General features: G+C 44.1%; 1 protein-coding gene across 8 annotated transcripts in view; it reads left to right on the forward strand.

The window, feature by feature from the left end:
- LOC147712092 (caspase-7-like) overlaps positions 1–27,172 on the forward strand; it is a 203,158-nt gene that overhangs the window by 120,760 nt on the left and 55,226 nt on the right. For 4 of the 8 annotated variants that reach the window (XM_086922854.1, XM_086922853.1, XM_086922851.1 and 1 more), the window contains exon 4: positions 18,609–18,737. The exons of the other annotated variants lie outside the window; for them this stretch is intronic. In XM_086922854.1, coding sequence (XP_086778980.1) covers positions 18,609–18,737 — 129 coding nt within the window. The remainder of the gene's footprint in view (positions 1–18,608; positions 18,738–27,172) is intronic. 8 annotated transcript variants of the gene reach the window in all.

Below are 27,172 nucleotides of genomic sequence, written 5' to 3' on the forward strand. Positions count from 1 at the left end.
GACATTAAAAAAAGTTTCAGAATAAAATAAAAATAAAATACGTGCTAATATTTCTCATCATTATGGTTTTAAATTTTAAAAATGCCAAGATTTGTAAGGCGTACAGCTAACTCCAGAGAAGTTTTCACAGCGCTCGGGGGTGTCGGGAACATTAATCAAGGTTTTGCCTATAGTGACATAGTGGCGGGCTGACGTGCCGCCGGGGTTCGAACTGTGAGCGGTGTTGTTCGAAGTCAGGTATCATAGCTGGCGCATCATAGTTTTTGTACACATAGATTTTAATTAGTGCTAATTACGTTTTAAATATTAGTAAATTATAACTTATATCAGACAGTTACAGTTAGTTTTTCACTACAAAAAATATGCACATCTTTTTAAAATGTACTTAATATAGGTTTCAGGGACATTGTAGTTAGAAATTAGCATTTATTAAACCTTTGAAATTCATTGAAAAAATCATAGGTTTTACAGACGTTATAGTTAGAAATTAGCATTTAAAAAACCTTGGAAATTCACTGAAAAAACCATAGGTTTCAGGGACGTTATAGTTAGTTGGACATTTCACTTGTACAAAACCGTAGAAATTTCACTGTTATAGTTAGTTCAGCTAGCTATAACTCATGCCCCCGCAATGCACTGCTCATGAAGTCACATATTACATCATTCATGGCATTGTCAGTGACATCACCAATGATATCACGGATGACATCTCAAATGACATCACTGATGACATCATCCACATGAAAATCTGATGCACCTCTTCATACTCTAATATAACATTTAATACATTGACAGATAAATACAGAACCATTTTCCAAATTGTTAGCAGAGCAATACCAGTTACTACATATGCACTCACTGATTGCTAGGTCTAGACACACATCTACTGATTGATCCATACAATCACTCATACATGCAGTCACTCATAAATACAATACTATCATATGCACTCATACACCTATACAGACAATCATATACCGCTGCTCATCCATGCAGTTACTTACACACCCACTTAGTCATGCAAATAATCTATCACAGTCCCCTTTACTCACCTATACAATTATATACAGACCACTTCACCTATTCATACAGATAGTAACACATACTTACTCTCTTATGTAATCAGTGATACAAGTACACACTCATCCTTATAGCCACTCTCACAATCACTCACTCTCACATATAGCTATTTATATACACCGTCACTCACAAATCTCTGCCTTTTCTTACGTAGTTACTCACACATGTCCCTCTGAGACATCCATTCACTCACCAACACACCCATACACACACACTCACCCGCCCATGCAGCTGTTTCCACATGCACTCTTGAACCCTTACACCCAGTGAATCAACCACTCACACATCTATGCACATAGCCACACACCTCCCACCCACCCAAACACTCTGTCTCCCATACAAAAGCTCAGGCAAACAAACAATAACCCATATAGACACTTATATACCTACTAACCAAACCATGTAGAAGTTTACACAACAACAGACAGATTGATAGAGACATTCACACAGTTTAGTCACTAACCGATGCATTCAGTAAGATACGTTTAATCACTCACTTATACAATCAGTCACACACCTGCTAAATCGTGCATCCAGACACTTCTACGCCCACTCATTCTTCAATACAGCTTGGCATATATATAAAACATATTTAAACGTTAAAGAAACAGACAGCCACTGTATGATGACATCAGTGATGTCATCAGTGATGTCATTTGAGATGTCATCAGTGATGTCATAAGTGATGTCACTGGTCATGAATGATGAAATATGTGATGTCATGAGCAGTGCATTGCGGGGGCGCAAATTATAGTTAGCTGAATTAACTATATCGGTGGAATTCCTATGGTTTGGTATGAGTGAAATGTCCAACTACCTATAACGTACCTGAAACCTATGGTTTTTCAGTGAATTTCTGTGTTTTTTTAAATGCTAATTTCTAACTATAACGTGCCTGAAACCTATGGTTTTTTCAGTGAAAATATATATATATATGTATATGTATATATATATATATATATATATATATAAGTCAATCATAAGAAAGACCAGAGGTCGCAGCGGGGTACTAAGTGGCAGTCCTTTATTCGCAGTGGTTTGCTGGCATAATGCATTTCGGCTACACGCCTTCATCGGATGCCTTTATCCACAAGGTGTAACTTAGTTCCTCCTATGTAGTTCATGCAGCGTTCCTATAGGTTGGAACAGCAACAGTCCCGTAGCTGTGGTCCGTTGTAAGGACTTCAATTCCCAACATGCAATATTCAGGTGAGTATCCTACGGGGAACTGTGCTTGAGATGTGCCGAACATCGGAGGGAAAGGGCAAATGCGAGCCAAGTTGCTCCCTTACTTCGTGTGCTGAAGGCTGCCTCGGGTCCCCAATGCCACAACCACCAGGGCGAGGACCAAACTGGGCCATGAAAAGCAGGTACAGTGATCCTGCGTCCCCGTACAATGACGGACTGCAAGTTGAAGCAGCCCTGGCTCAGCCAAATCCTGGGGTGGGCCCGTGACTATCCAATCCCTTAGAACACCTCCTTTTTTGCCAATATTTTCATGAGCCACTTGTATGGCGGGTCCTCAGGGTATATATATATATTACAAGTCAGTTGCTCCTTCCGTCTCCCCTTGCCCAAGGCAGGCTGATCCTTGGCTGTCGGTGTAATGTAATGTAACTGTGTCACGCCGCGTGTTACATCTCGCGGCGTGCGTCCTTTATCATTAGAGGGCTTGGCTCATGTTCAGACCGCGAGCCACGGCCCGTGCTTTTAATTGTTATCCTTCAAATGTGTTGTCTCCCGTGCATGGTCAGCTGAGATCTTCGGTTGGCCATTGTAACCGTTGGCTTTCCGATGACCAGACGCTCATGTACGGGTGGAGTTATCTTCTATGGATTAAACTTCACTTACTCATTCTACCAAGTTTCCTGAGTAATCCTTCAACGTCCTGTTCAATCCATCACATAATTTGGCGACGATCGGGAGACTCCACCCCACCTACGCTGAATTTTGTATTTATTCGGCACCTCATCGTCAGCGTCTTCTTCAAAGGTTTTCTACTTATAAGGAAGACTTCTCAAGACAGCCGATTTTAATAGGCTATTGAAGGTTTAAGTCGTTCCTTCAATCACCGGGTTTGTTTTTCTTCCTTTTCTTAACAAACCTCGCCTATTGGCCGGTTACAATCTGCTGCTTTAAACGATTCACCTCATTGGATCTTCGTTGCTTCTATTTCCTGGAGGTATCGTGTCAACTTTCCTGAATCAAAACGACACAACAAGGTACTGTTATCTTCAATATTACTTTTTCAAGCGTATCTTCAACGATACGCACGTTGTTCTTGGAAACTCTTTAATTAATCATCGCGTATCCTTTCAGCGATACGCACGCTTCCATATTCCCTGCCTTAAGACTCTTTCATGTTGTGTTACCGCGTATTTCTGCAGCGATACGCACGCTCTGTTCTATGATAATTAAGCATATTTGTTGACTTCAGCGATATGCACGCTTACAAAACGGGCATATTTATTCTTCAATTTCTACAGCGATATGCACGCTTATAAAACGGACATATTTATTATTCATTTTCTTCAGCGTTACGCACGTTTTTAAATCTGGCATACCTACTGTTTTTTTTTAAATCTGGCATACCTACTGTGTTTTTACTACTGGATTATACACTGATTATAACGTTTGGTTTCACTTTATTGATATATTTTCTGCTCAGTTTATTTTCTAATTCTTTTGTTGTTCATTTCATTGTCACCCTTTCTTCTACTGTTATTAGCAACATGGCTAATAGTCAGTGGCATCAGATTACACAACCTCCACCCTTATTGAGTAAACCAGGTACTCCTGACATCATCTGGTCCGAGTGGTTCGGTTTATTTGAGAACCATTTGATTGCCATTGATGCTACTGACTATTCTGCTCAAAGAAAGTTCGCTATTCTTTTTGGTTGCTTAGGCCAGGCTGGCCAGCGAATTTTTAAGAGTATTATTCCTATAGCTCCTCCTATTTCTAATGATGAGAGCGGGGATAACCCTTGGAATGTATATATTGAAGCCATTGCCAGACTTAAAAAACAATTCTGTGATGAGCCTAACATCATGCTAGAGCGACACAATTTTTATTCCAGGAAACAAAAGGAAGATGAGAAGGTAGAAGAATACGTCGCGGCTCTCAGAGTATTGGCTATCACTTGTAATTTTGAACCTTCTCCAGATAATTTCATTAGGGACCAATTTGTATTCAACTGCGTTTCTAGAAAGATTAAACAAAGAATCTTGGGATGTAAAAACCCATCTTTAACTGAAGTCATCGATCTCGCCCTAAGCATCGAACGCTCTACTTTAACTAGTAAAGTAGTGATGGAGCCATCCAAACAAGCTGTTAATGCTATAGATTATTATGACTCTGATCAAGAAGAAGCTATTTGTTCCATTACTAAAAAAATAGAATTCAAACCAACAAAACTTTTCAAAAGAAAAAGAACTTCTTCTGCTATAGATGCGGTTCAAAGGATCATATAGGAAATGCCCCGAATTGTCCTGCACTCAAGAAGCGTTGTTCTATCTGCAAAAAAAATGGCCATTTTCAAGGAGTTTGCAGATTCGCTAAGAAACCTCCTAATGTAAATATGATTGATGTTGACGCATGTTCGGATTCTTTTAGGAACATTGTTGTTACCTTAGATTTCAATGGCGATATTGACTCCATTAAGGGCCCTCTTTGTTCCGCTATTATTGACAATGTTCATCTCCAGGTTATGGCAGATTCAGGTTCTCCATTTACAATTCTTAGGGATTCAACATTTTATGAAAAATGGGACAAAAGAATTGAGTTGATCGAGTCGGATGTCAATCCAAGGGCATTTGGTGAGAAGGATATTAACATGCTGGGTTACTTTGAAGGATTAGTTCAATGCCTTGGAAGAGAGACCGTCACTAAAATTTATGTGGCTGAAAAAGGTAAAGACATTGTAGGCTGGAAAGATCTAGCCAAGATGGGTCTTTATTTAGTTCCCGGAGATGAGAACCCCATCAAAGTTGGGAAGTTACCTAATTTCAAAACTGACCTTCCTATTGCTGTGATAGAGAGCCCTAGTATAAATATATAAGACATTGTATCAGAATTTAAACCTGTTTTTAAGGAAATGGTGGGGAGTGTGAAAGGATTCGAACACAAGATTAGACTGATACCTGGAGCTCAGCCTATAGCTCATAAAGTTAGAGCAGTTCCATTGAGTGTCAGATCAGAATTGAAAGAAATGCTGAATGATTTATGTAAACAAGGCATCTTTGCACCTGTCAATTCTTCTCAATGGGTCGCACCAATTGTAGTTGCCCGTAAAAAGACAGGAGAAATTAGATTATGTGCGGATTTACGCTCATTAAATAAGAACATAATCGTTGACTGTCACCCGCTACCTAGAATTCACGAGCTTCTGGCAAACATAGGCGACGCAAAATGGTTTTCGCTGATCGATCTTAGGTCAGCGTACCATCAGGTGTCATTGGCTAAGGAATCCCAAGAACTTACATCTTTCATCACCCCATTTGGAGCTTTCAAATTTCTTCGCCTTCCGTTTGGTTTAGCGTCCGCAGGTAGTGTTTTCCAGAAGCTGATGGATGTATTATTTCAAGGGATAGCAGGTGTACAGGCATATCTTGATGATATTTTGATTTTTGCAAAAACTTTAGACGAACATAATGTTATTCTCAGAAATGTTCTTTCAATTTTGATGTCTAGGAATATGACTGTTCGCAGTGATAAATGCAAATTTGCAGTGAACAAAATTGATTATTTGGGTCATACGGTCTCAGACCAAGGTATCACTCCCAAATTCTCAGTTATTAGAGCCATTGAGGATGCAAAGCCCCCTCCTGATAAAGATGCTTTACGATCTTTCCTTGGATTAGCAGAGTACTATGCTAGGTTTGTACAATCATACTCACAACTAGTTGAACCGTTAAGGCATCTTTTGAGGAAAGGGTCCAATTTTATTTGGACAGATGAGTTGAACAAGGTTTTTTGTGAGATTAAAAAAATGATTGTTTCTGCAAAGGCCATACATGCTTTCAGGGAGGATGCTGTCTCTGTTATCACTGTAGAACAGAGAAGGTTTTGGATCCAACGTCTGCCCAGCCCGGATCTCGACAACAGGAAAAACAGAACAAAGTGGCTGGACAGGAAAGTTAGCAAAACATATTTCAGCCACGTAGTCAATATGTACCACGTGACCACAGGGTTTGAATCCCAAAGCAAATTTATTATCTTTTTTGACTCAAGTTATTAAGGATTCAAAGGCATGAACACAAACAAAACGACTTTTACGACAGTGAATTCATGGTAACAATATCTACAAATATACAGATTTTACAAATGTACAATACTTACAACAATGAATCAAGCAACACGAATAAGCGAGACACACCAAAACACTACAAAATTCAATGATCAACATGAATTGCAATTATATACAGTGCAAAAAATTAGTACATAAAGCAAATGTGTAACCAGTCCATCGGACTATGAAACCAAGGGACAGGCGGAGAAGATGGAATAAAACGCCTGCCTGTCAACCAAGCCTGTGGTTAATTATTTGTAGCGGGTTGCACAACTAGGATCCGAAGTGATCAGTAGAATCCTATCCTAGGGGCACCCTTAGCGTTTGCCACAGGGGGGAAGTCTCTGTTATCACGGTAGATGCGAGTATTTCTGGTCTTGGGGCAGTCCTTACACAAAAGGTTAATGGTCAGGAGCAAACAGTTGCGTTTGCATCTAGAGCACTTAAAGACTTTGAACAAAGATATAGCACAATTGAGAGGGAAGCCCTAGCTTGTGCATGGGCGGTCCACAAGTTTAAAATGTACATTTGGGGTAGAAAATTTGAGTTGGTCACTGACCACAAACCCCTAATTTATATCTTCAATAAGTCCAATTCTGCTTCCATGTCAGCACGGCTTATGAGATTAGTTTCGAAATTGCAGGAATTTACCTTTACCGTTAAGCATATTGTAGGAGGTAAGAACTTTCGTGCTGATTGCTTATCCAGGATGGCTATGGTCAAGGACGATGATGAGGATTTTCTAGTGGAAGATGTAGAATGTGTTACTCTTGTGGACGCTGTGGATGAAGTTAGTGATGTGATTTCAGAGAATGATTGGAAGGAAGCCACCACTCTGGACAATGTGCTGTTGAAAGTTGTTGAGTTTGTCACCCATTGTTGGCCCGAACCCAGGGGTTTGAGTGGCGATTTGCGTAGTTTTGCCCAAATTGCAGAGGAACTTTCCGTTGAGAACGGTATAGTTCGGAGAGGGGAGAAATGTGTTCCTCCTTTTAAATTGAGGGAATCCATTATTAATAAGGCACATCAAGGTCATTTAGGGGCGACTAAGACATCCATGCGTATTAAACAACACTATTGGTGGCCATCAATAGATTCCCAAGTCAAGAGTTTGATTGATTCCTGCCCGGAGTGTTTGTTATCCGACAAACATTGGCGTACGTTAAAAGTACCTTTGCATCCTACTGAATTTCCTAACTCTCCTTGGGAGAAAGTTGGGGTAGATTTTTCAGGTCCGTATCCCATTCTTCAACAAGAAAATAAGTATGTTATTCTTTTAGTTGATTTTTTTTCGAAGTGGATGTACTTTGATTTTGTTAAGTCACCAGATTCAGATTCCACCATAACCTTTCTCAAGAAGGTTTTTGATTTAGAAGGGTCTCCAAGGTTTATCGTCACGGATAATGGGACTCATTTTGTTTCCGATAAAATATGTAAATTTTTGAAGCAATTGGATATTAAACAATTGAAGGTAGCACTATATTCTCCAGCTTCGAACGGTCTCGTTGAGAGGGGGAATAAAGTAATTAAAGAAGGTGTTCAGACTGCGGTATCTTGTGGTTACAGAGTAGCTGAGTTTGTGAAGCAAAAAGTTTGGCACTATAATACTTCCCCTCATTGCGTGACTGGTGTCTCTCCGTTTTCTTTGCTGAGAGGGAGAGAGAATCGTTCTGTCTTATTTCCTTCTTGGTTGCACCAGGATTCTGCAGGGAAATCTGTTGATTTTGACTCGGTTAAGAAAGCTGTTCTAGAGAAACAATATCAAATGAAATTACATTTTGATGGGACTTCAGATAGCAAATTGGTGGATGTTCAAATTGGTGACTGGGTTTTAATCAAGAATCCTGGAAGAGTAGTTAAAGGACGATCAAAATTTTTTGCTCCTCTCCAGGTAGTAAAAGTTAGCAAGGGAGCGGCTTTTCTTGGAAAAAAGGGTTGGTGGAATGAGCGCCAATTAGTGAAAGTGTCTGATCATCAAGCTGATATTATCAAAAGTAAGAAGTGTGGAGATAGCCCTGATAATTTGGATTGGAGTTTTTGGCTGGATGCTCCTTCTGATTCTTTTGTTTCTAGTCATTCCTCTGTGCAACTTCCTGTGGAGGGCTTAGCAAATTCTTCAAAGATTGTCAATAATTAGAATTCTACTGTTGGCAAAAATGTTTCTTCATTTGGTAGACGTATCAGGGCACCGGAAAGATATAACGAATTTGTTAGATTCTAGATATTTTTTATTTTTATTTAGCATTTTTTTATTGCTATTTTGTTCACTGTTGTAAGGGGGAAGGTGGTGTAATGTAATGTAACTGTGTCACGCCGCGTGTTACATCTCGCGGCGTGCGTCCTTTATCATTAGAGGGCTTGGCTCGTGTTCAGACCGCGAGCCACAGCCCGTGCTTTTAATTGTTATCCTTCAAATGTGTTGTCTCCCGTGCATGGTCGGCTGAGATCTTCGGTTGGCCATTGTAACCGTTGGCTTTCCGATGACCAGACGCTCATGTACGGGTGGAGTTATCTTCTATGGATTAAACTTCACTTACTCATTCTACCAAGTTTCCTGAGTAATCCTTCGACGTCCTGTTCAATCCATCACAGTCGGTGGAGTGCGCCGACTTCAGAATTAATCCCAAACTTGCAAATTAGACGATCACACAAAAGGGTAATCTCACCACTAGGTCTTTTTTAATTCCAGTAACGCGTTTCACCTGTCACAGCAGGCTTGTTCACACACTGGAGTGTAGGGTAAATTTACGTATATACTTCCCAATACACAACAGAGAAAGAGGACTTCAATTGGATAGTCCTTCAAACAGTGGTAAACGCAGCGGCCATTTTAGACTAGTATATTCATACAGTTAGAGACAGTTTATTCATACAGTTAGGTATCACCGTAATACTGTTACCTCAAATTCTCGTAACTGTTATAGTTACATGAGTTAATATGTTCGACATAGTGTCACAATGCAATACACTTTGGAGGAGGAGGAACCCCTGGTTCCAGTCAACACGGTGCGCAATTTGGGGGTTTTGGTGGATGACAATCTCCAAATGGAGTCACCTGCTAACAAAACTGCTAGTGTGTGCTTCTCTCTTATGTGCATGCTTCGGCAGATCCTTCCACTGCTGGCTAAGGACACATGCTCTCTTGTAGTAAGGAGTATACTGCTGAGCAGGCTGGACTACTGCAACTCCCTGTATTTGGGAGCACCACAATATATCCTTCAGGGACTGCAGAGAGTCCAATCCATGGCAGCAAAGTTGGTAAATAGGCTGCGCAGGTCTTCTCAACTCTGGCCTTGAGGGATCTTTACTGGCTGCCTATTAAGGAAAGAGTCTGTTTTAAATCGCTCTGTATTGTGTACAGAGCAGTGCAAGACTCGGGCCCGGTCCCACTGCAGAAGAAGTTTACCTGGTATAATACCAAGAGACAGCTTCGCTCCTCTAGTGTAAATCTGATAATGACTACCAGATTTAAACATTCCAGGACGGGAGTTAGAGCTTTTAGTGTGGCTACCACACGCCTATGGAACAAACTGCCCCAGAACATCAGACAGGCCAATTCCCTGACTGGTTTCAGGAAAAGTCTGAAAACCTGGCTTTTCCCAAGGACTGAACATTAGATCATTCCACCGGTAATCCGGTCTGCTCTTATGGGGGATATCTTCAAGTCTAAGCGCCAGGATACCCGTAGGATGGCAGTTTGTGCTAGATAAGAACATAATACGATACAATACTTTGTGGTGTCCCGGTACTTATCAGTATTTAGCCAATGCTATTCCTAAATGCATGCGGTTATGCATAAAGAATATACTCTCTGCCTAGTGCCCTTGAGTTTACATGAACATGTTTATAGGTGATGCAGCGCCACTGTGTTAGAGTGTTTGATTATACCGAAATGTGCTAATTCTACAAGTATAGTTCATGATAAGCATATCACTGTTTCCACATGGTGTCTATTCTGTGCGTACATTTCACGATAATCAATTAGTTTCTAATCTCGACAGAGTGTCCTTAAATGCCTGTGTGCATAAAAGCTACAGCTCCTGTTTCAATGTGCCATATTAGTCCTTTATGTAAAGGAATATTCCCACAATTAAAATTTACAGACCAGTCCCTGAGGAAAAACGTGAATACAAGTGCATAATATAAATCATTGTAGTGCTACCAAATTTCCCTTGATTGATTCCTACACAAAAAATATACAAAATGGAACACAAACTTATTGTAAGGAACACAAGGGGTCTCTTATCTGTACAATGGTCATGTCTTTGAATGTTGAAGCGCTGTTCATGATGGGTAGGGGAGAATCTTGATTCCCTTCCAGAGTCGGTGACTTCCTTTCCTCCTGTAATTAAAAGGAGATACAGGAAAGAAAAATAAACTATCAGTATCTAATAGTAAAGGTTAGAACACTAATAATATACATCTGTCTAACATCATAATTTGCTATCCAACTCTATACATCAATCTCTCAATAGGTTAACTTATGTACATCATATTGTCTTCAATACCAGGCACGTTAAGTTTGTACTTAATGTTCTCGCAGGTGTACACTCAGTTCCTCGTCTTGCCTCTTCTCACGAGGCTGAACAATCACCATCAGAGTGTCCCCATATCCCTTGGTCCTGAAGAGACCCTGCACTGAAAAAGGGTCGAAAAGCCGTCAACTGTAGTTTAAAGCGAACCTGTTGAACAGCTCTGACTATTGTACACAGAGGCTGGAATCATTACTAAGATAATCTTTGGTCGACTTTAAAAAATGTGGAAACCAAGCAGTACACGTTACATGTTTTTCACTGTTTGTTTTATGGTTCCATTTCACTTGGAGGCACAAAAGCACTATTGTTTTTTCTTGGTATGTGTATATATCAATTTGAATTTTACAAATCTGATAAAAAGAATTAAGGTGAACATAAAGTCTGCAAGGTCCTCTTTCTTTCTGACATGACTTTAACCCGTTTTTATGATCGCAATTGTGCATTTGATTATTATTACAGATTAGCCTAATTTTACGCTGGAACCGTTGTTTCTGTTACGCAGCTCACGTACACAAGGCTCTACACAACCAAGGACCGGTCTGCATTAACCACCACCTGAACTTCCACCAACTATCGAGAAAACTACGCTCCGTCTCACTATTCCTTGCCCATACTTCTTGCATCTACAGAAGCAGGAGTGGAGGACGCTTCTTCTCCCACATCGTCTCAAAGACCTGGATTAGCTTCCCCATGCAACTCCGGACCATCACCTCAATTTCAGAATTCCGAAGGGCCCCCAAGACCTGGCTGTTCGAATGAGCCTCTAGGACCTGCAAATGCCTGGATATCCTTTCGGGTGATTAGCTGCACTTTATAAATCCTGATTGATTGAATTCTCCAACTGCCAGGATGTCTCAGTGGCTGGCATCCAGCGCCCTGCAGTACCTTCTGGTCAGGATATGTCCCTGCTATGAACTGAGACCACACACTTTGAATGCTACAAGACAACTATTGGAGGAATACATCAAGGCGTAAGATTAATTCTTACTCCTTCCAAGAAAAACAAAAAGAAACTCATTGGAACATGCGTGCTGCCGTCTACGGCTTGGGTTGCCGTAATTAGCCGGACACTCATGAACCGAAAGAAAACGCATCTTTTCGCTTGGCTTCGATACGGTATATTTAAATATGACAGAAAAGGGCTTGTTCGTGCTGGTGTAAATTGTAAGAGTAAATACTAAGACCGAGCAAAATTGAATTTACGCTGGCACAATCTGGAGCAATTTCTTTTTTTTTTTTTTAATTTTTAAAACCTTTATTATAAAAGAGCACACAGCTATTCAGCCTAACATCCCGGAGGCAAGGCAGCATAGTACCAGGAGGAGAAAAGTGCAAGGTGATTCACAGCAGAACATTGAAGGTTGTTTTTTAAAAGAGAACTAAACCAAGAAAAGAGAGAGGCAATGGAGCAATAGAGTCATCAAGGAGTCGGCAAAGGGCAGAGGAGGACAGGTAGAGAATCGATAAGAAGAATGAATGGTAGGATGGGGAGGGGGGGGAGGAAAAAACAGGAGAAGTACAAACAGCATAAATTAGTTGGTGTCACAGGTTACGGTGATGAGTGTTCATCCAGGGGGACAGGTTCCGGCGGCAGGCACACATCGCCCCTGTACGCATTCCATGCCCCCCACACTTTATTCCATGTCTGAGGCCTCCCCCTGGCTACATAGACCGTCTTCTCTCGGAACATGCACCAATCCATGTTGGCTTTCCATTGTACCACCAGGGGGGCTGTAGCAGCACCCCACTTTTGAGCAATATCACGCTTAGCAACCATATTGCCCAATGTCACCCAGCGGGTCTGCGCCGTGTTGTGGTCAGACGGTTCCCAAACGTTAAGGAGACACCTCCGTGCCTCTGCAGCCAACACCACACCAGTCACCTCTCCCATAATCCGGTGCACTCTCGCCCAGTAGGGGGCAATAACGGGGCATTCCCACAGAATATGTAAAAAGGTCGCGAGAGCACCACAACCGCGACGACAGAGGCCATCGGGCGAGAAGCCCATATGCAAAAGCAGAGGGCCGGTGACATACACCCGGTGAAGGATTTTAAATTGCACCAGTCGGAGACGTGAGGAAATAGCGACCTTCTTAGGGGAGGACACTGCACTCTGCCAGTCCTCATCGTCAAGCTCCAGGCCGTCTGCCGTCCATTGGTCTTGCAAGCACAGGAGGAGATCAGTTCGGACATTAATCAATTTCTTATAGGACAGGGAAATAGCGCTGTCAGGCATATGGCCATCCAGTATCCTGTCCTCTAAGGGGGAGCTTTCGGGGATCTCTCCCTCCGTCGGCTTGGCAGAGAGCAACGCGTGTCTCAGCTGGGCGTAACGGAAAAACTCCGAAGCGCCCAAACGGTATTCGGCCTGCAGTTGAGGAAAAGTCTTGACTTCGCCCTTAATAACCATGTCGTCCACTCTGGAGATGCCTATGAGATCCCATTTGTCGAAGCCCTTGGTGTGCCACAGCCTGCCCAAGATATCCGAGTCGTACAGTGGGGTAAATCTAGTCAGTCTGCCCTGCCAGCCCTGCGCTTTAGTGATCGTCCGCCAAATGTGAACCGCTGCCTTGGTCGGGCCTGACAGGCGCCGATCAAAGGATCTAGAATACAGAGCACGATAGTAGTTGCCACCGCGTAAGAGTCACCTGTCCATTGCGTAGCCTGGGCTATCAACAGGGCCATACAACCCGTGGTTAATAGCAGTGAGCTGAGAGGACCAATAGTACCGACGTACATCCGGTAGAGCTATGCCACCGTCGTACCATGGTAACGTGAGCTTCTGGATGGCGACACGGGCCGACCATCCCAGAGCAAGGCCCGTTGCAAACTCTCAATCTCCCGAAAATAGCGGGCCGGAACCGGGTCCTGAGTGTTCTGTAAGGCATACAGTAATCTGGGCAAGGACATCATTTTGAACAATGCTGCCCGGCCCAGGAGAGAGAGCGGGAGTTTGCGCCAGCTATCCACGTCTCTCCGCAGCCGCTGGAGAGGGGGGAGCAGATTGTGGTCGTACCTCGCATTAGAGTTGCCAGAAATGTATATTCCCAGGTCCTTAAAGCCCTGTCCGGCCATCTGGATATTGCAGCCTCTGGGGAGGCGCGGTGTGTCCCCCTTAAGAATGTAAAGAGAAGACTTGGCCCAATTGATGACCAGGCCAGAGTGGCGTCCAAAAAGCCTGAGCACGTCGCATTCCTCAATAAGCGACTTGCAGGGGGAAGTAAGGTATAGCAGAATATCATCCGCGTACAGGGAAATTCTATCTTCAAAGCCTGGGGCCCAAGTTATGCCATGTAAGTCCGGGTGTGTACGTAGCATGGCCGCAAGCGGTTCAAGAGCCAGGGTAAACAGGAGAGGCAACAGGGGGCAACCCTGCTTAGTACCACGGTGAAGGGCAAAGGACGCCGACACGCGGCCGTTGACCGTGACATTAGCCAGCGGACAAGCGTAAAGGAGTTGCACCCAACTCACAAAGACCGGTCCAAATCCAAGCTTCGCCAGCACCGCCCAGAGATAACTCCACTCAAGAGAGTCAAAAGCCATCGTGGCGTCAAGAGAAGCGAGCACCGCCGGTTCCTCAAGGGTGTGGGCTCTGGCCATAACACCATGGAGCCGACGTAGGTTAAGGGCAGTGTTACGGCGGGGAATGAAACCCGACTGGTCCGGGTGCACCAAATCACCGATGATTCCAACCAATCGATTAGCAAGCAGTTTGGCTAGGATTTTAGGCTCCACATTTAGGAGAGAGATAGGGCGATAGGATCGGCACACATCTCTCGGTTTTCCCTCTTTGTGAATAACCACAATGGTGGCCAGCCTCTGATCTAAGGGGAGGAGGCCCTCATCCAGTGCCTTCAAAAACATAGTCCGCAGGTGCTTGGAGACCACATCCGGTCGAATTTTGTATAACTCGACCGGAATACCGTTGGGGCCAGTCGCTTTACCCGACCTCAATGCACAGATCGCCAAGGCGATCTCGTCAGTGGATATGTCTCGATCTAAGTCGGCACGGTCCTCTTCAGAGAGACAGGGAAGGTCAATCGTTGAGAGGAACGCAGCCGAGTCAGCCTCGGAGCGGTCTGAGTTGGAAGTGTAGACACCCCGGAAATAATCAGCAAAGGACTCGGCAATAGCACTTGGGTCCGTGACGGCGACCCCATCGTCGCCCAAAATCTCAGGCACCACGCGGCTAGCCATCTCGCGCCTGTCCAGCCAAGCCAGCAGTTTCCCAGCTTTATCCCCAACATCGTAGATACGACCTTGCTGTTCCTTGGCCAGGGTAAGGGCAGCATTTGTGGCAAGATCATGGTATTCCGTCTGTTTAAGGGAAAGGGCATGTAAAAGAGAGGGGTCGGGCTCAGGTCCCAGTCGGGACTCGAGGCGCAAAACCTCATCCTCAATGCATGTGAGGTCGGCATCTTTGACTCGCCTGGCCTCCGCAATGAGCAATGAGAGCAAGAGCCTCACCCCTTAACACAGTCTTGAATGCCTCCCACAAGGTAATAGCCGAGCCAACCAAACCTACATTCTCCGAGAAGTAGAGGTCGATGGCCTTAGCAAGGAGCGCACGAGTCTTGAAATTACGGAAATACCATGGGTTAACCGCCACTGGCCGGACAGACAGGACGATGTTAAAATCAAACGAGACCCACAACGGGGAGTGGTCGGAAATACCCCGTGCCAAAAAACGGGCCTCGGAAACGGCGGATGCATGTGCAGCTAAGGTAAAAACGGGAGAGACTACCATGGGCACTCGAAAGAAAGGAGAAATGGCGGAGCGCGGGATGCAGTAGTCGCCAACTGTCCACCAAACCCATGGAGTCAATAAAGGAAGGCAACCACAGTTGGGAACTGCGGAGATCCCTCGGCGGTTGGCGGTCCAGGGAGCCAGAGCAGACTGAGTTGAAGTCACCCCCCATTACCAATAGACCATCAGGCAAAGACAAAATGGCGCCACCGAGGTCCTGGAAAGTACTGGATTGTAGGCCTGGGGGAACATAAACCGAAAGTAGCGCGAGGGAACGCCCTTCCCATCTCCCCGCCACTGCAGCGTAGCGCCCCCTCTCATCAATCACAGTGACGTCTATCTCAAGGGGAAGAGACGCACGCACCAGGATTCCCGCCCCCCGGGAGCCCGAAGAGAACCCAGAGTGGCCACCATCTTGTAGCCTTTACGGTTAAGAGCTTTGCAAGAGTTTCCAATCAAATGCGTCTCTTGTAGGAGCACAATATCGGGCATATGTCTCTTAAGCAGTTGGATCACCACCCCTCTCTTAACACGGTCACCCAACCCATTAACATTCCAACTGATCACTTTTAGTTTCCTACCCCCCATTGTCCCGCAACCCGTCCCACCCCACCCCAGCCAACCCAACCAGCAAGTGAAAAACATCAGTAAGCATGATCCATTGCCTAGAGGAAAGAAGAGAGAAAGAACGAACAAACAAATAAACTTGAACAAATGCACCCCCCACCCTGCACCCCTGCATCAGACTAAAAAGCCCCCCCAACCAGCAGTGTGCCTGTCACCCCATAAACTACTCTACAAAAAGTCCCAGAGGAGAAAGGAATCTCCGCGAACACTTCCCGCCACCCTCCATGAAACAACAGGAAAGTCAGCAGGGTCACTGAAAAACAATACCGACAGTCTCATGAAGCGGGGTCACCAATCGCCTGCGTTACACAATATAGCCAAGTCTCATAGATCCGAGCCACCAGTCGCACCTCCTTCTTGTTCATCTTGAGCGTCCCGACGCGGCGACAAAGTGTCCAACCATTCACTCACATTCTCAGCGAAGTCAAACAACAGGGCACGGCTCTCATGTTCAATCCGGAGTCTGGCAGGGAACATCATAGAGTACTTATATCCCATGTCTTGCAGGCGCCGCTTTACGCCCGCATAGCTCTGGCGTTGTCGCTGAACAGCCCTGGTAAAGTCCGGGTAGAATTGTATTTCAGCATTCTGGTACTTAAGCGGCCCTTGCCGTCTGGATGCCTGCAGGATCACGTCTCGGTCCCGAAAGTTGAGAAGCCGTGCTACGATGGGTCTAGGCGCCACACCCGATTTCGGCGGGCCGCCCGGCACCCGATGGGCACACTCCACGGTGAAAAAGTTACTGAGACCAGACGGTGCCAAATGGGTCTTGATCAGGTCCTCCACAAAGAGGTCCGTCGCCGCTTCCTCCGACCCCTCTGGAACACCGACAATGCGGACGTTCTGCAGCCTGGCACGTCCCTCAAAGTCCTCCAGTCTCCTCGAGAATTGGTCCGCAGTCATCCGCAGCTGCCGGACCTCGGTTTGCAGGTCTGAGACGTTGGCCGTTAGGCTGGAGGTCTTAATGTCCAATGACTTCACTCGATCATTAGTCTTGCCCAGGTCGGCTCTAATGAGAGTAAGATCAACAGCCATAGTGTCCACCTTGTGGGTTAAGGTATCATGTTGCTGCTGCATGTCAGCCCGAAAACTGGTAATGGCACCCATGATGTCGCTCAGGGTAGGCTCGGAGCCATCAGATGAGCCTGTAGCTGGAAAGCTCTTGGCAGAAGATCCCGTGGCAGGCGGCGTCTTCGGCTGGACATATCGCTCAATTTTACTCTGCTGCGACTGTGCTCTTCCGTGGACGCCTTTGTTCGATGTCTTGTCGGGGTCCCCTCTGCCCGCCATGTTGGTTCCGATGAGGACAAAGGGCTACACCAGCCAAGCCCGAGCCCAGCGAGCCAAGAAGAAAATCCGAGCTAGGCAGTCAGACCAGTCCGATGATAGAACCCACTGGAGGCACTAGCACTCCGCCAGTAGGGACAGCAGGCAGCCACTACGCAGTCCAATCGTGCGGAGTGGCAGAGACCGGAGAGACAATGGCACAGCCCTGGCACGGAGTTCCATTCGATGTAGCTCAGCGTAGGAACCACCGATTCGAAGGCGGAAGGCAGCTCCCGCCTCAGTAGACCATCAGCAATAAGAATCCACCCGCGTGGATCAGGATTTCAAACAGGATATATGAGGAGGATCGGAAGGTCCGCGGAGCTCCGAGCTTACGCGGCCATCTTGGTTGCCCGCGAAGCTCCTCCTCCCAATCTGGAGCAATTTCAGGCACTTTTCAAAACAATTGTTCCGGTAAATGCCTCAAATTACACCGTTATGCCATGAGCTTCTTTTAGCAGCAAATTCACCCTTGCAGACTCATTTCGTGCTCAAAGTGATACAAACTGCCAAAGCCAGCATTTCGCATAATAACGAGTCATTTCATGAACTTTTTTTAGCATTTTGCGTACTTACTGTAAAGGAAATTACGATCATTTTACCCAGGGCTAGTAAACACCGTTGTAAGAATACTGAGCTGCATAGTCACCTTTTATAAAGTTAGCTCATAAGAGTAAATATAGCTAGTCAGCTAAATAAAATTCAGGACTCGTTTACATAGTCCTAAAGAGCGAAAAACTAGAAAAATGCGTCTTTCTGGCTATGTGAGAATATAGGGTGAGGGACAGAGGCTAATTCAAGAATTCTCTAAGAAAGTTGTGCAAAGGCAGACTCCTGCATGAAGTTCCAGTGTGATGGCAGAATGAGAATATCCCGAAGGCGTCAGCTGTAATACAGGGCATGTGATTGTACAATAGCAAGTTTTACAGGTCTTTAATTGTTTACATACGTTTTCATCATACGTGTCATTGAAAGTCTAAATGTATGCTTTATGATCCTGCAGAAATGGGTACTCGACGAGGGACTAACAAAGATGCCCAAGACATTCAGACTTGTTTTCAGAACCTGGGATTTCAGGTTTCCATTAAAAAGGATCAGACCTGTGAGAAAATGAAAGCCCTACTGAGTAAAGGTAGGAGTATGACAAGTTGTGACAGAAATTGATGCAAATGTCAAATGTAACCAAAGAAAAAAATGTAACATTTTATATCAATTTAGAAGCGATTTACTCTCATTTACTTATTTATCCTCAATGAGATAGACAACAGCCCAATGTTTCAGTTGGATACAGACCAGACCCAACTTCCCTGTAACCCAGATGCGAGGCTCACTACCTTACCTAACCTAAATTCAGCTTGGATATCATGTCTGATGAGTAGGGTCAAATCTGCCTACCCCGCCGATCCCTGCCCGTCAAGGAATTTTCGTATGGCCCTTCCCGGGCTAGATAGTATGATCCTTTCATTACTCAATCATTCTTCGGAGACAGGCTACCTGCCCATTAGCATGAAGGAAGCCAAAGTCACCCCTCTATTGAAGAAGCCAGGTCCATCTCCCAGCTCCCCTTTCTGGCAAAGATTTTGGAGCAACATATCCTCACCATATTGTCATTTTTTATTTAAGAACATAATCTACTTCAAGGGAGGCAGGTTGGCTTCAGGGCCCATCACAGCACTGAACTTGTGATGGTGGCCGTGCTCGATGAGCTCAGAACTAGAGCTGATAATAAAGTCGCGAGCGCACTGATTTTGCTAGATCTGTCGGCAGCGTTCGACATGGTTAACCATGCACAACTCGTGCTGAGACTTGCTAATTTGGTGATCAGCGGGTTGGCTCATCAATGGATCGAGTCCTTTTTGTCAGGAAGGTCCCAAAGTACCCAAAGGGGCGACCAAATATCAAAAAAGGGCGACCTTACTTGTGGAGTCCCCCAGGGCTCAGCTCTGTCTCCTCTTCTGTTATACGTGTACCAACAACCACTATTGTATGCACTAGCTGCTATGGACTGCCAAGTATTTAATTATGCAGATGACACCCAACTTATTCTAAAACGTAATAATTCCTTGCAACCTCAGTCCAGCACCCAGAACATCCTCAGATACACAGTGAACTGGATGACAGCTAATACATTTAAAGTTAACCCGGACAAGATTGAGATCCTCGTGATCTCTCCTAAAGGGAACCCCTGGAATGACCTCTTTTGGCCGCAGGAACACTGGGCATTAAGATAGACGCCAACCTCTCCTTGACCAATCTTGTGTCCTCTGTGGTTGGCACCTGCCTGGCTCTAATGCGACAGTTGCAGAAGCTGGCTCTCCTACTTTCACATACCACTCTAAAGATGATCAAATCTGCCACAATAGTGTCTAGATTGGACTATGCTAATGTTCTGTACATTGGCCTCCCTGAGAAATTAATCAGCAAATTGCAAGTGATCATGAATGACGCAACCAGGTTGATTTTTAGGCTGCCTAGATGGGCTCATGCCACCCCTTTGCTGCACAGACTACATTGGCTCCCTGTTAAACAAAGAGCCAAGTTTAAGGGCCTCTGCATTGCCTAAAAAGCCATTTATGGTCATGCCCGAGGTATTTTAAGGAACGTCTGATGAATTATGTTCCGGAACACACGTTGCCATTATCCACAGCAGGTTTTTTGGCCCTTCCAAGAGTCAAACTGGCATCAAAAGGTGGCCGAGTGTTCTCGGTCCTAATTCCCCAAATCTGGAATAAGCTACCGGAGAACCTTCGGAAAGACTCTGCCGTCCTTTCCTTTAGGAAAGACCTTAGGACTTATTTGTTTAGGGAAGCCCTGGTCACAGTATAATTCTGCATGTGCCTGGGACTCTTGTGGCTACCTGAGTTTTCCCTATAAGCGCTAAGAGACCTGCTGGTGATTACGCCCTATATAAGATACAATTAACATAACATAACATTTAGTTGGTAGTACGTAGATTGCAAATACCTGTCCACTCATGATCACCTCAGAGCACTTTGTGGAAAAGAATTTAGACAGTTGTTAATGGCAGTAGAATTATTATGCAGTGAATGTGACAATTTTGAGGCTAATTTTACTCCCTGGAGGGTGGTCACTCTTACATTGTCAGTGTGTGAGCTTAAGAAAGCATCCTACTGGCTGAGAACCAGTGTCACTGTGGATCCAAGGGCAAAGGGTGATTTTGCTGAGACTGATATTTCTTCCAGGATTTTTATAAGGGCTATCAACGGTATATAATTCGATCAAAGCTGAAGAATGTGTTCTCTGGCTTATTAATTGCAGTAGTCTGCAAGGATTTTGAAGACATTTTTATAACCAAGATTTTAGGGGGAAATCCATGAAATATATTTAGATTTCTGAACACTTCATATGCGATATAAAGGAGGATTATGAATTGAATCACATTCTTATAGAATGTAAGAATAAACAAAATGTATTTATTTTTATATACATACTTATGTACAAACTAGAATAATCGCCACATGAAGCATTTTATAGTCCACTTGCTCCATAATCTTCAAAGAGCCATACAGTGTAGCGAAAAGAAACAGTTCTCTAGCCGCGGCCAGTAGTGGGAGTACCAGCCGGGTGGTGACGTGGGGAGGGGGAGGGGCAGGGTGAGGGGGTAGTAATGTATGGATTACGGACCTTAACAGGTAAGTAAACATATAAATGAATAAAACGAATTTCATTGCGCGCACTGCATCGCATTTGGTGATGCAGTGCGCACGACGAAATTCGTTTTATTTATGGCCTAGAGCACTTTATCTTGAGGAGGCCTACCTTCAACTTAATGACCCAGATTGCTACAAGCATTGTGATGCAAATGCCCTCAAAAAAGCACAAGCACAAACAGACTTCCACTCTTTTCTCATGGGATGGCGTTCCAGTGGTCTCATCAGTATGGACGAACTGAAATGCCTTAAAAATGATCATCCTGTAACCCCCGTGCTGTATCTCATTCCGAAGGTACACAAGGATTCAGTTAAGCCGCCTGGTAGACCGATCATATCGGCGTGTGGGGGGTTACTCGAGAAAACTACTTCCTACATTGACTTGTTCCTTCAGGAACATGTGCTGGCATTACCTTCATACATCCAGGACTCCAGCGACTTAATGAGGAAGCTGATGGATTTTGAGTGGCAGGATGACTATTGGCTGGTAACCCTAGATGTGGCTTCCTTATATACCAGCATTGTGCACAAAGATGGACTCAGGGCTACAGAATTCTTTCTAGGCAAGCGACCAATAGAGATGTTGGAACATAACAAAATGCTGCTTGCTATGATGAATTTTTGTTTGCACCACAACTATTTTATGTTCCTTAACCGCTATTACCAACAAACGCGAGGAGTCGCCATGGGGGCATGTTTCTCTCCCAGTTACGCCTGTCTCCACATGGGGTACTGGGAGAGACAGGTCCTCATGGGCATTCATCAAGACACCTGCACTCGCCATGTCATTCGATGGTATCGATACATCGATGACATTCTCATGATTTGGCGGGGCACATTGGAGCAAGTCACCTGTTTCATTGAGACCTTGAATTGCAATTCGTACAATCTTTCATTTACATCACATATTAGTCAGGATGTAGCACATTTTCTAGATGTGACACTAATGGTCAACCAGGGCAAACTAGAGACCAAGTTGTTTAGAAAGCCTACTGCGGGCAATACTATATTGCATGCAGAAAGTCACCATCCCCCACATTTAATTCGAAGCATCCCCTACGGGGAGATGCTTAGAATTAGATGTGTTTGCAGTACTGAATCTCACTGTAGGGAGGCACAAACAGCTAGCAAACTTAGGTTTCTGGCCAGAGGCTATAAGGAACATCTTATTGATTCAGCAATCAATAAAGCTAATGCCCTTTCCCGCACAGTTGCTTTGACCCATAGAAAACATCAGAAACCCAATGCAATTGATTGTGAGCAGCCAGTCAGACTTATTTGGGCTTATAACAGTCAGCATGGAGCACTCAGGAAAATTGTCAATCAGAACTGGAATCTGATTAAACTGGATCCAGTTATAGGAGACCATATGTGTAACAAGCCTGCCATCACTTACAGGAAAGCATTTGCAATGCAAAATGCCCTGGTCAAATCCAGCCCTGAAGTGATCCCTCCTAAAAACTGGTTGGCGGCAAGCCGTGGATTCAGAAAGTGTTCCAGTTGTAAGGCCTGTACTCAGGGACTCAATAAGACCGAGTTCCTAACAGCCTTTTCTACAGTGCCACGTAAAATCAATAAACAGCTGACATGTAAATCTGAATATGTGGTGTATGTGCTGGAGTGCCCGTGTGGCCTGCAGTACATTGGTAGTACCAAACTGCAGGTTCACAAGAGGGTACTCCAGCACATCCGTGCTATCAACACCAGCGACGCCACATACCCAGTGGCCAGGCATTTCAAGGAGTTCCACAACAACAACAGTGGGCTCCTAAGATACTATGCCATTGACGCCATTGGCCCACTGAGAAGGGGAGGGAACAGGGAAGGGATCTTGAGGGCTCTCGAGACCAGGTACATTCTGGAAATGGACAGTAAAAGCCCCAATGGGCTTAATTCCACTGAGGATTTTTACACTTGTCTATAGTTCCATATATTCCCATCCCCATGATTTGTGCTGCTTACCACATTTATCTATTTTTTCTTGTCATGTCTGGGTCAATTCTCATGTGCCTTTTATTTGCTGTTCACTGTATCTTCTGTTCTGTAGCTAAGTTTTGACTGTAATTTAGATAACTTGATTCAGCAATATTAGAACATCATTGCTTTTTAACTTTCACTGGTTTATTGGGTGTATAGCATTTCAACGTCTCAGGGTAATACTGACTTAACACCTTTAGCAGGGTAGGAATGTTTTCTGACTAAGGTATGTCTATTCATTAGGCCTTACCTGTCTATCCGGCATATACTACCATTTTAAAAACCTCTATGGTAATCAGTTACAAACGTGTATAGCATACTCGTTGTATATAGATGTATATATATGAATTAATGTGTATATATTTTAAGGTTTTGGATATGATTTTGGCTTTTTGCATTCATGCAGTGATGAGCGGTAGCCAAATAGTGTACACATAGATTAATGCCTATCTTGCACTTATTTGTATATATATGAATTATGTCTCAAAGACAACTTTGATTGACTACCATTTGCGTAACAGTGCATAATAAGAATTGTTCGCTTTACTTATTTGATTTTTAAAGCCTTTGATTAAATGATGTCGGACACTGAAAATGTATTTATACAGGAATAATGTCAGCAATTGCACTTTATCTTTTCATACCCTGCGTTGTGATTTGGCACATTTATTTGAAAAAATGTCTGCAAAGGTGTTTTCAATTGTGATTGCTTAAATAATGACCAATCAGATTTGACGTTGAGTTTGCACCGGCACTTTAAATTTAAATTTACGCAACTTCTTTCATGGCGCCATGTGACCAAGCCCTCTGTGTAGGGCGAAACGTTATCGTGGCGTGGTGTGCGAAGAAATAAAAACTCACCTGCACTCTGGGTCTTCCTGTGTCCTTGTTGGGGTTAGCTGAATACTGATAGCTGGCGCAGCGAAGCGGCACTCTTGGCGATATATATATATATATATATATATATATATATATATATATATATATATATATATATATATATATATATATATATAGGTCAAACAATGTCTTGTAGTGTTGTGACTGAAGATTCGAGGCACACATGGTTGCCCATCCCATCCCCAGTGATTTCAAATAGCCGTGGTCAGACAAATCAAGTCTGTCCTGCCATTTCCCATTCTGTTTCTCCAAATCATAAGGACCTGTTCCAGCAAACAGCCATATAACTGTGAGATGGAAGGGGTAGTGTTCTTTACCAATTACTTCCAGAAAAGGTATTCAGTCAAAGCCAGCTATTCCCCCAGTCTTTCTCATATAAAATTCCCAAATCTGTAGATATTTATGAAAATCCCATGGCCCAGCATTAAATCTGCTTCAAACCACCTCAAAGCGTACCAACAGATTCCCAGCAAGAAGATCCTGACCAGCCCACCACTTTACTACCTAGTGAAACAGCTGTCATGAAATATGCTGGGCAGTTGTTCATTCTGGATCAGGGGAGTGCATATACTATACCTACCCACCCCCAGTTTCTTTTGGACCACCGCCCAGTTTCGAAATACGGCATACAAAGTCTTAACGCAAGTTTCCTTAAAATAACTTGGTTCAAAAAATCTCAATGAACAGCGATGGGCTGCGTTGCTAATCAGAAGCGCCTAAATGCAGGGTACATAACCCATTGCTTGGCATTCTATTGCCCTGCAGTTGAATAATATATTATAGCACTGCATGGCAGCAGCAAAATAATATATTCTAAAATTAGGGAGCACCCACACCCCCCTCTCTCTGGGTAAGCACATAAAAGCATTAGCTCTCCTAGTTTTCCCTTACGTCCAAATAAAGAATGCCACTAATCTATCAATTTTCTTAAACTATTCATTATTGAATTCCAATGGGACAGTATGAAACACACATAACAGTTTATGAAGGAAAATCATCTTGACTAAGTTACATCTCCCCATTATAAAGTCTCAGATTATCCCACTGTATAAAATCCTTCTTTGGTTTCTCAAGAATGGGGGATAGGTTTAGATCAGTTATACGCTCCACCTTGGCAGTGATAGATATTCATAATTATATGACTTCAGTCATAATCTTACTGTCGGAGGCAAGTATATGACTGTTAATCAATACTTGGGTTTTAGCCTTATTTAGCAGAAACCCAGATCTGGTCCCGAAGTCTTCTGCAATCTCCTCAACAGCCCACAGAGCTCTGTCTGGTTCGCTTGTAATTATGGCCACATCATCAGCATAGGCCAGGGTTTTCGTGTCCCAGCCCTGTAAGCTGACGGGCACAATATCCACTGAAGATTCTAACCTCCCGAGAAAAGGGTCAATAAATAATGTGAATAACAAAGGAGAGATAGGACAGCACTGTGTAGCCCTCTATATAGTGATTTGTGTCCCATTATTTGTAAGTGGGTTATAGGCTTATTATACATTGAGCGAATTGCACCAATGAAATCTCCCCCCAAACCATTTGATTCCAGAACTTTCCACAAAAAGGCCCACAAGATCCGTTGAAGGTCTTTGCAGCATCCAATAAGGCCACCCCCATGAGTTTTGCCAGGACTTCAGTTGCACCAAATAGAGAAATGACCCTCTGAACATGATACATAGTCCCTCTGCCGGGAATGAACCCATGCTGCCACTCTGACACCAATCGGTGTATAACGCCCGATAGTCAGATGGCTAAGATTTTAGAGCAGACCTTCACATCACTGTTAAGTAATGTGATTGGTCTATATGAACCCATAACTGTGGGGTCCTTGCCGTTTTAAGAGAAATATATACATTGACAATACCCCATGACCTGGGGGGAGGGGCCCCAGTTTTAACGCCATTAACCAGGCATAGCATTGATGTATTTCTGATACCCTCTAGGAAAGAGTTCAACCTGTGCCCCTGTGGCCAATGAGGGTGATGCAGAAAAATATTCCAGCCTGGCAAAGTTGCCATGGGGAACCAAATAATAGGTGTATCCTGGTTCAGGACCGTCATCGAAGCCCAAACATCAATTAGCCCTTGTTCCTTCTACAAGCGACCCCGGGACTTAAAGGATTGCTGCTTCTTCGGTGCTACATACCACCCCCCCCCCCCCCCCCCCCCTTGGGCCATTTAGATGAAAATACCCACAAACAACAAATGGCCCGAGCGAAAATGGGAGTTCGGCTGCCAAGAAATTAAACAAACTGGGATCATCCAGTACCGAGGCATAAATTGTACATAAAGTGAAAGGCCCACTGCCCAGCTTGCATTCCAGCTTGTCTGCAATGTTACTTCCAGGGGAAATAGAGTTTCCTTTCACTAAGATTGCAACCCCTCTGGTCCTAGTTTATTGTGTCGTATAGCAAACAGCCTTCAATCCAAAGGTGTTCAGCAGAGCCCTGTCCTTACTGGCAACGTGGGTTTCTTGTAGACAGTACACATCTGCTCTTAAAAAAGTTAAGCCCTCTTTTACCCGCCTTCTTTTACTTTATCATTTAATCAACAGATGTTAATAGAGGCAATGCGCAAACTAGCCCCACCTTCCGAACGGCGCCTTCCAATTTTCTTGTGGCACATCTTGCCCTTTTACTATCTGACCGTGTCTCATGTTCTTTAATGGACTCCAAAATTAAGCTTAACTCAAGGTTTGCATACATGGTCACAGTTGACTGTATGGCAGATGAAACTATTTCGTTCAGGGGTAGTGCTTCCTCTGGAGTCCCAACCAACTTTGTGTGGGAGGAATCCCATTTGAAGCTGCTGCCGGTAAATTCTTCGATCTCCTACTCTGCGGTTCTGTGTTGCCTTTACAGCCTTTTGGTGCATTGGGTGCTTGAACGCTGTTTCAGGTGCTTCCAGTGTACTGGACTTCAAAAGTTAAAGAGTTAGTGCCGCTAGTTTCACTGAGATATGCGTTAGGGGCCTCTGAGTCTGAGCCATCTGTCAATGAAAAGAATGTATCCGCCCGTCC

The sequence above is a fragment of the Lissotriton vulgaris genome, chromosome 5 (assembly GCF_964263255.1).
Source record: "Lissotriton vulgaris chromosome 5, aLisVul1.2, whole genome shotgun sequence".
In the NCBI taxonomy this organism is placed as follows: Eukaryota; Metazoa; Chordata; class Amphibia; order Caudata; family Salamandridae; genus Lissotriton; species Lissotriton vulgaris.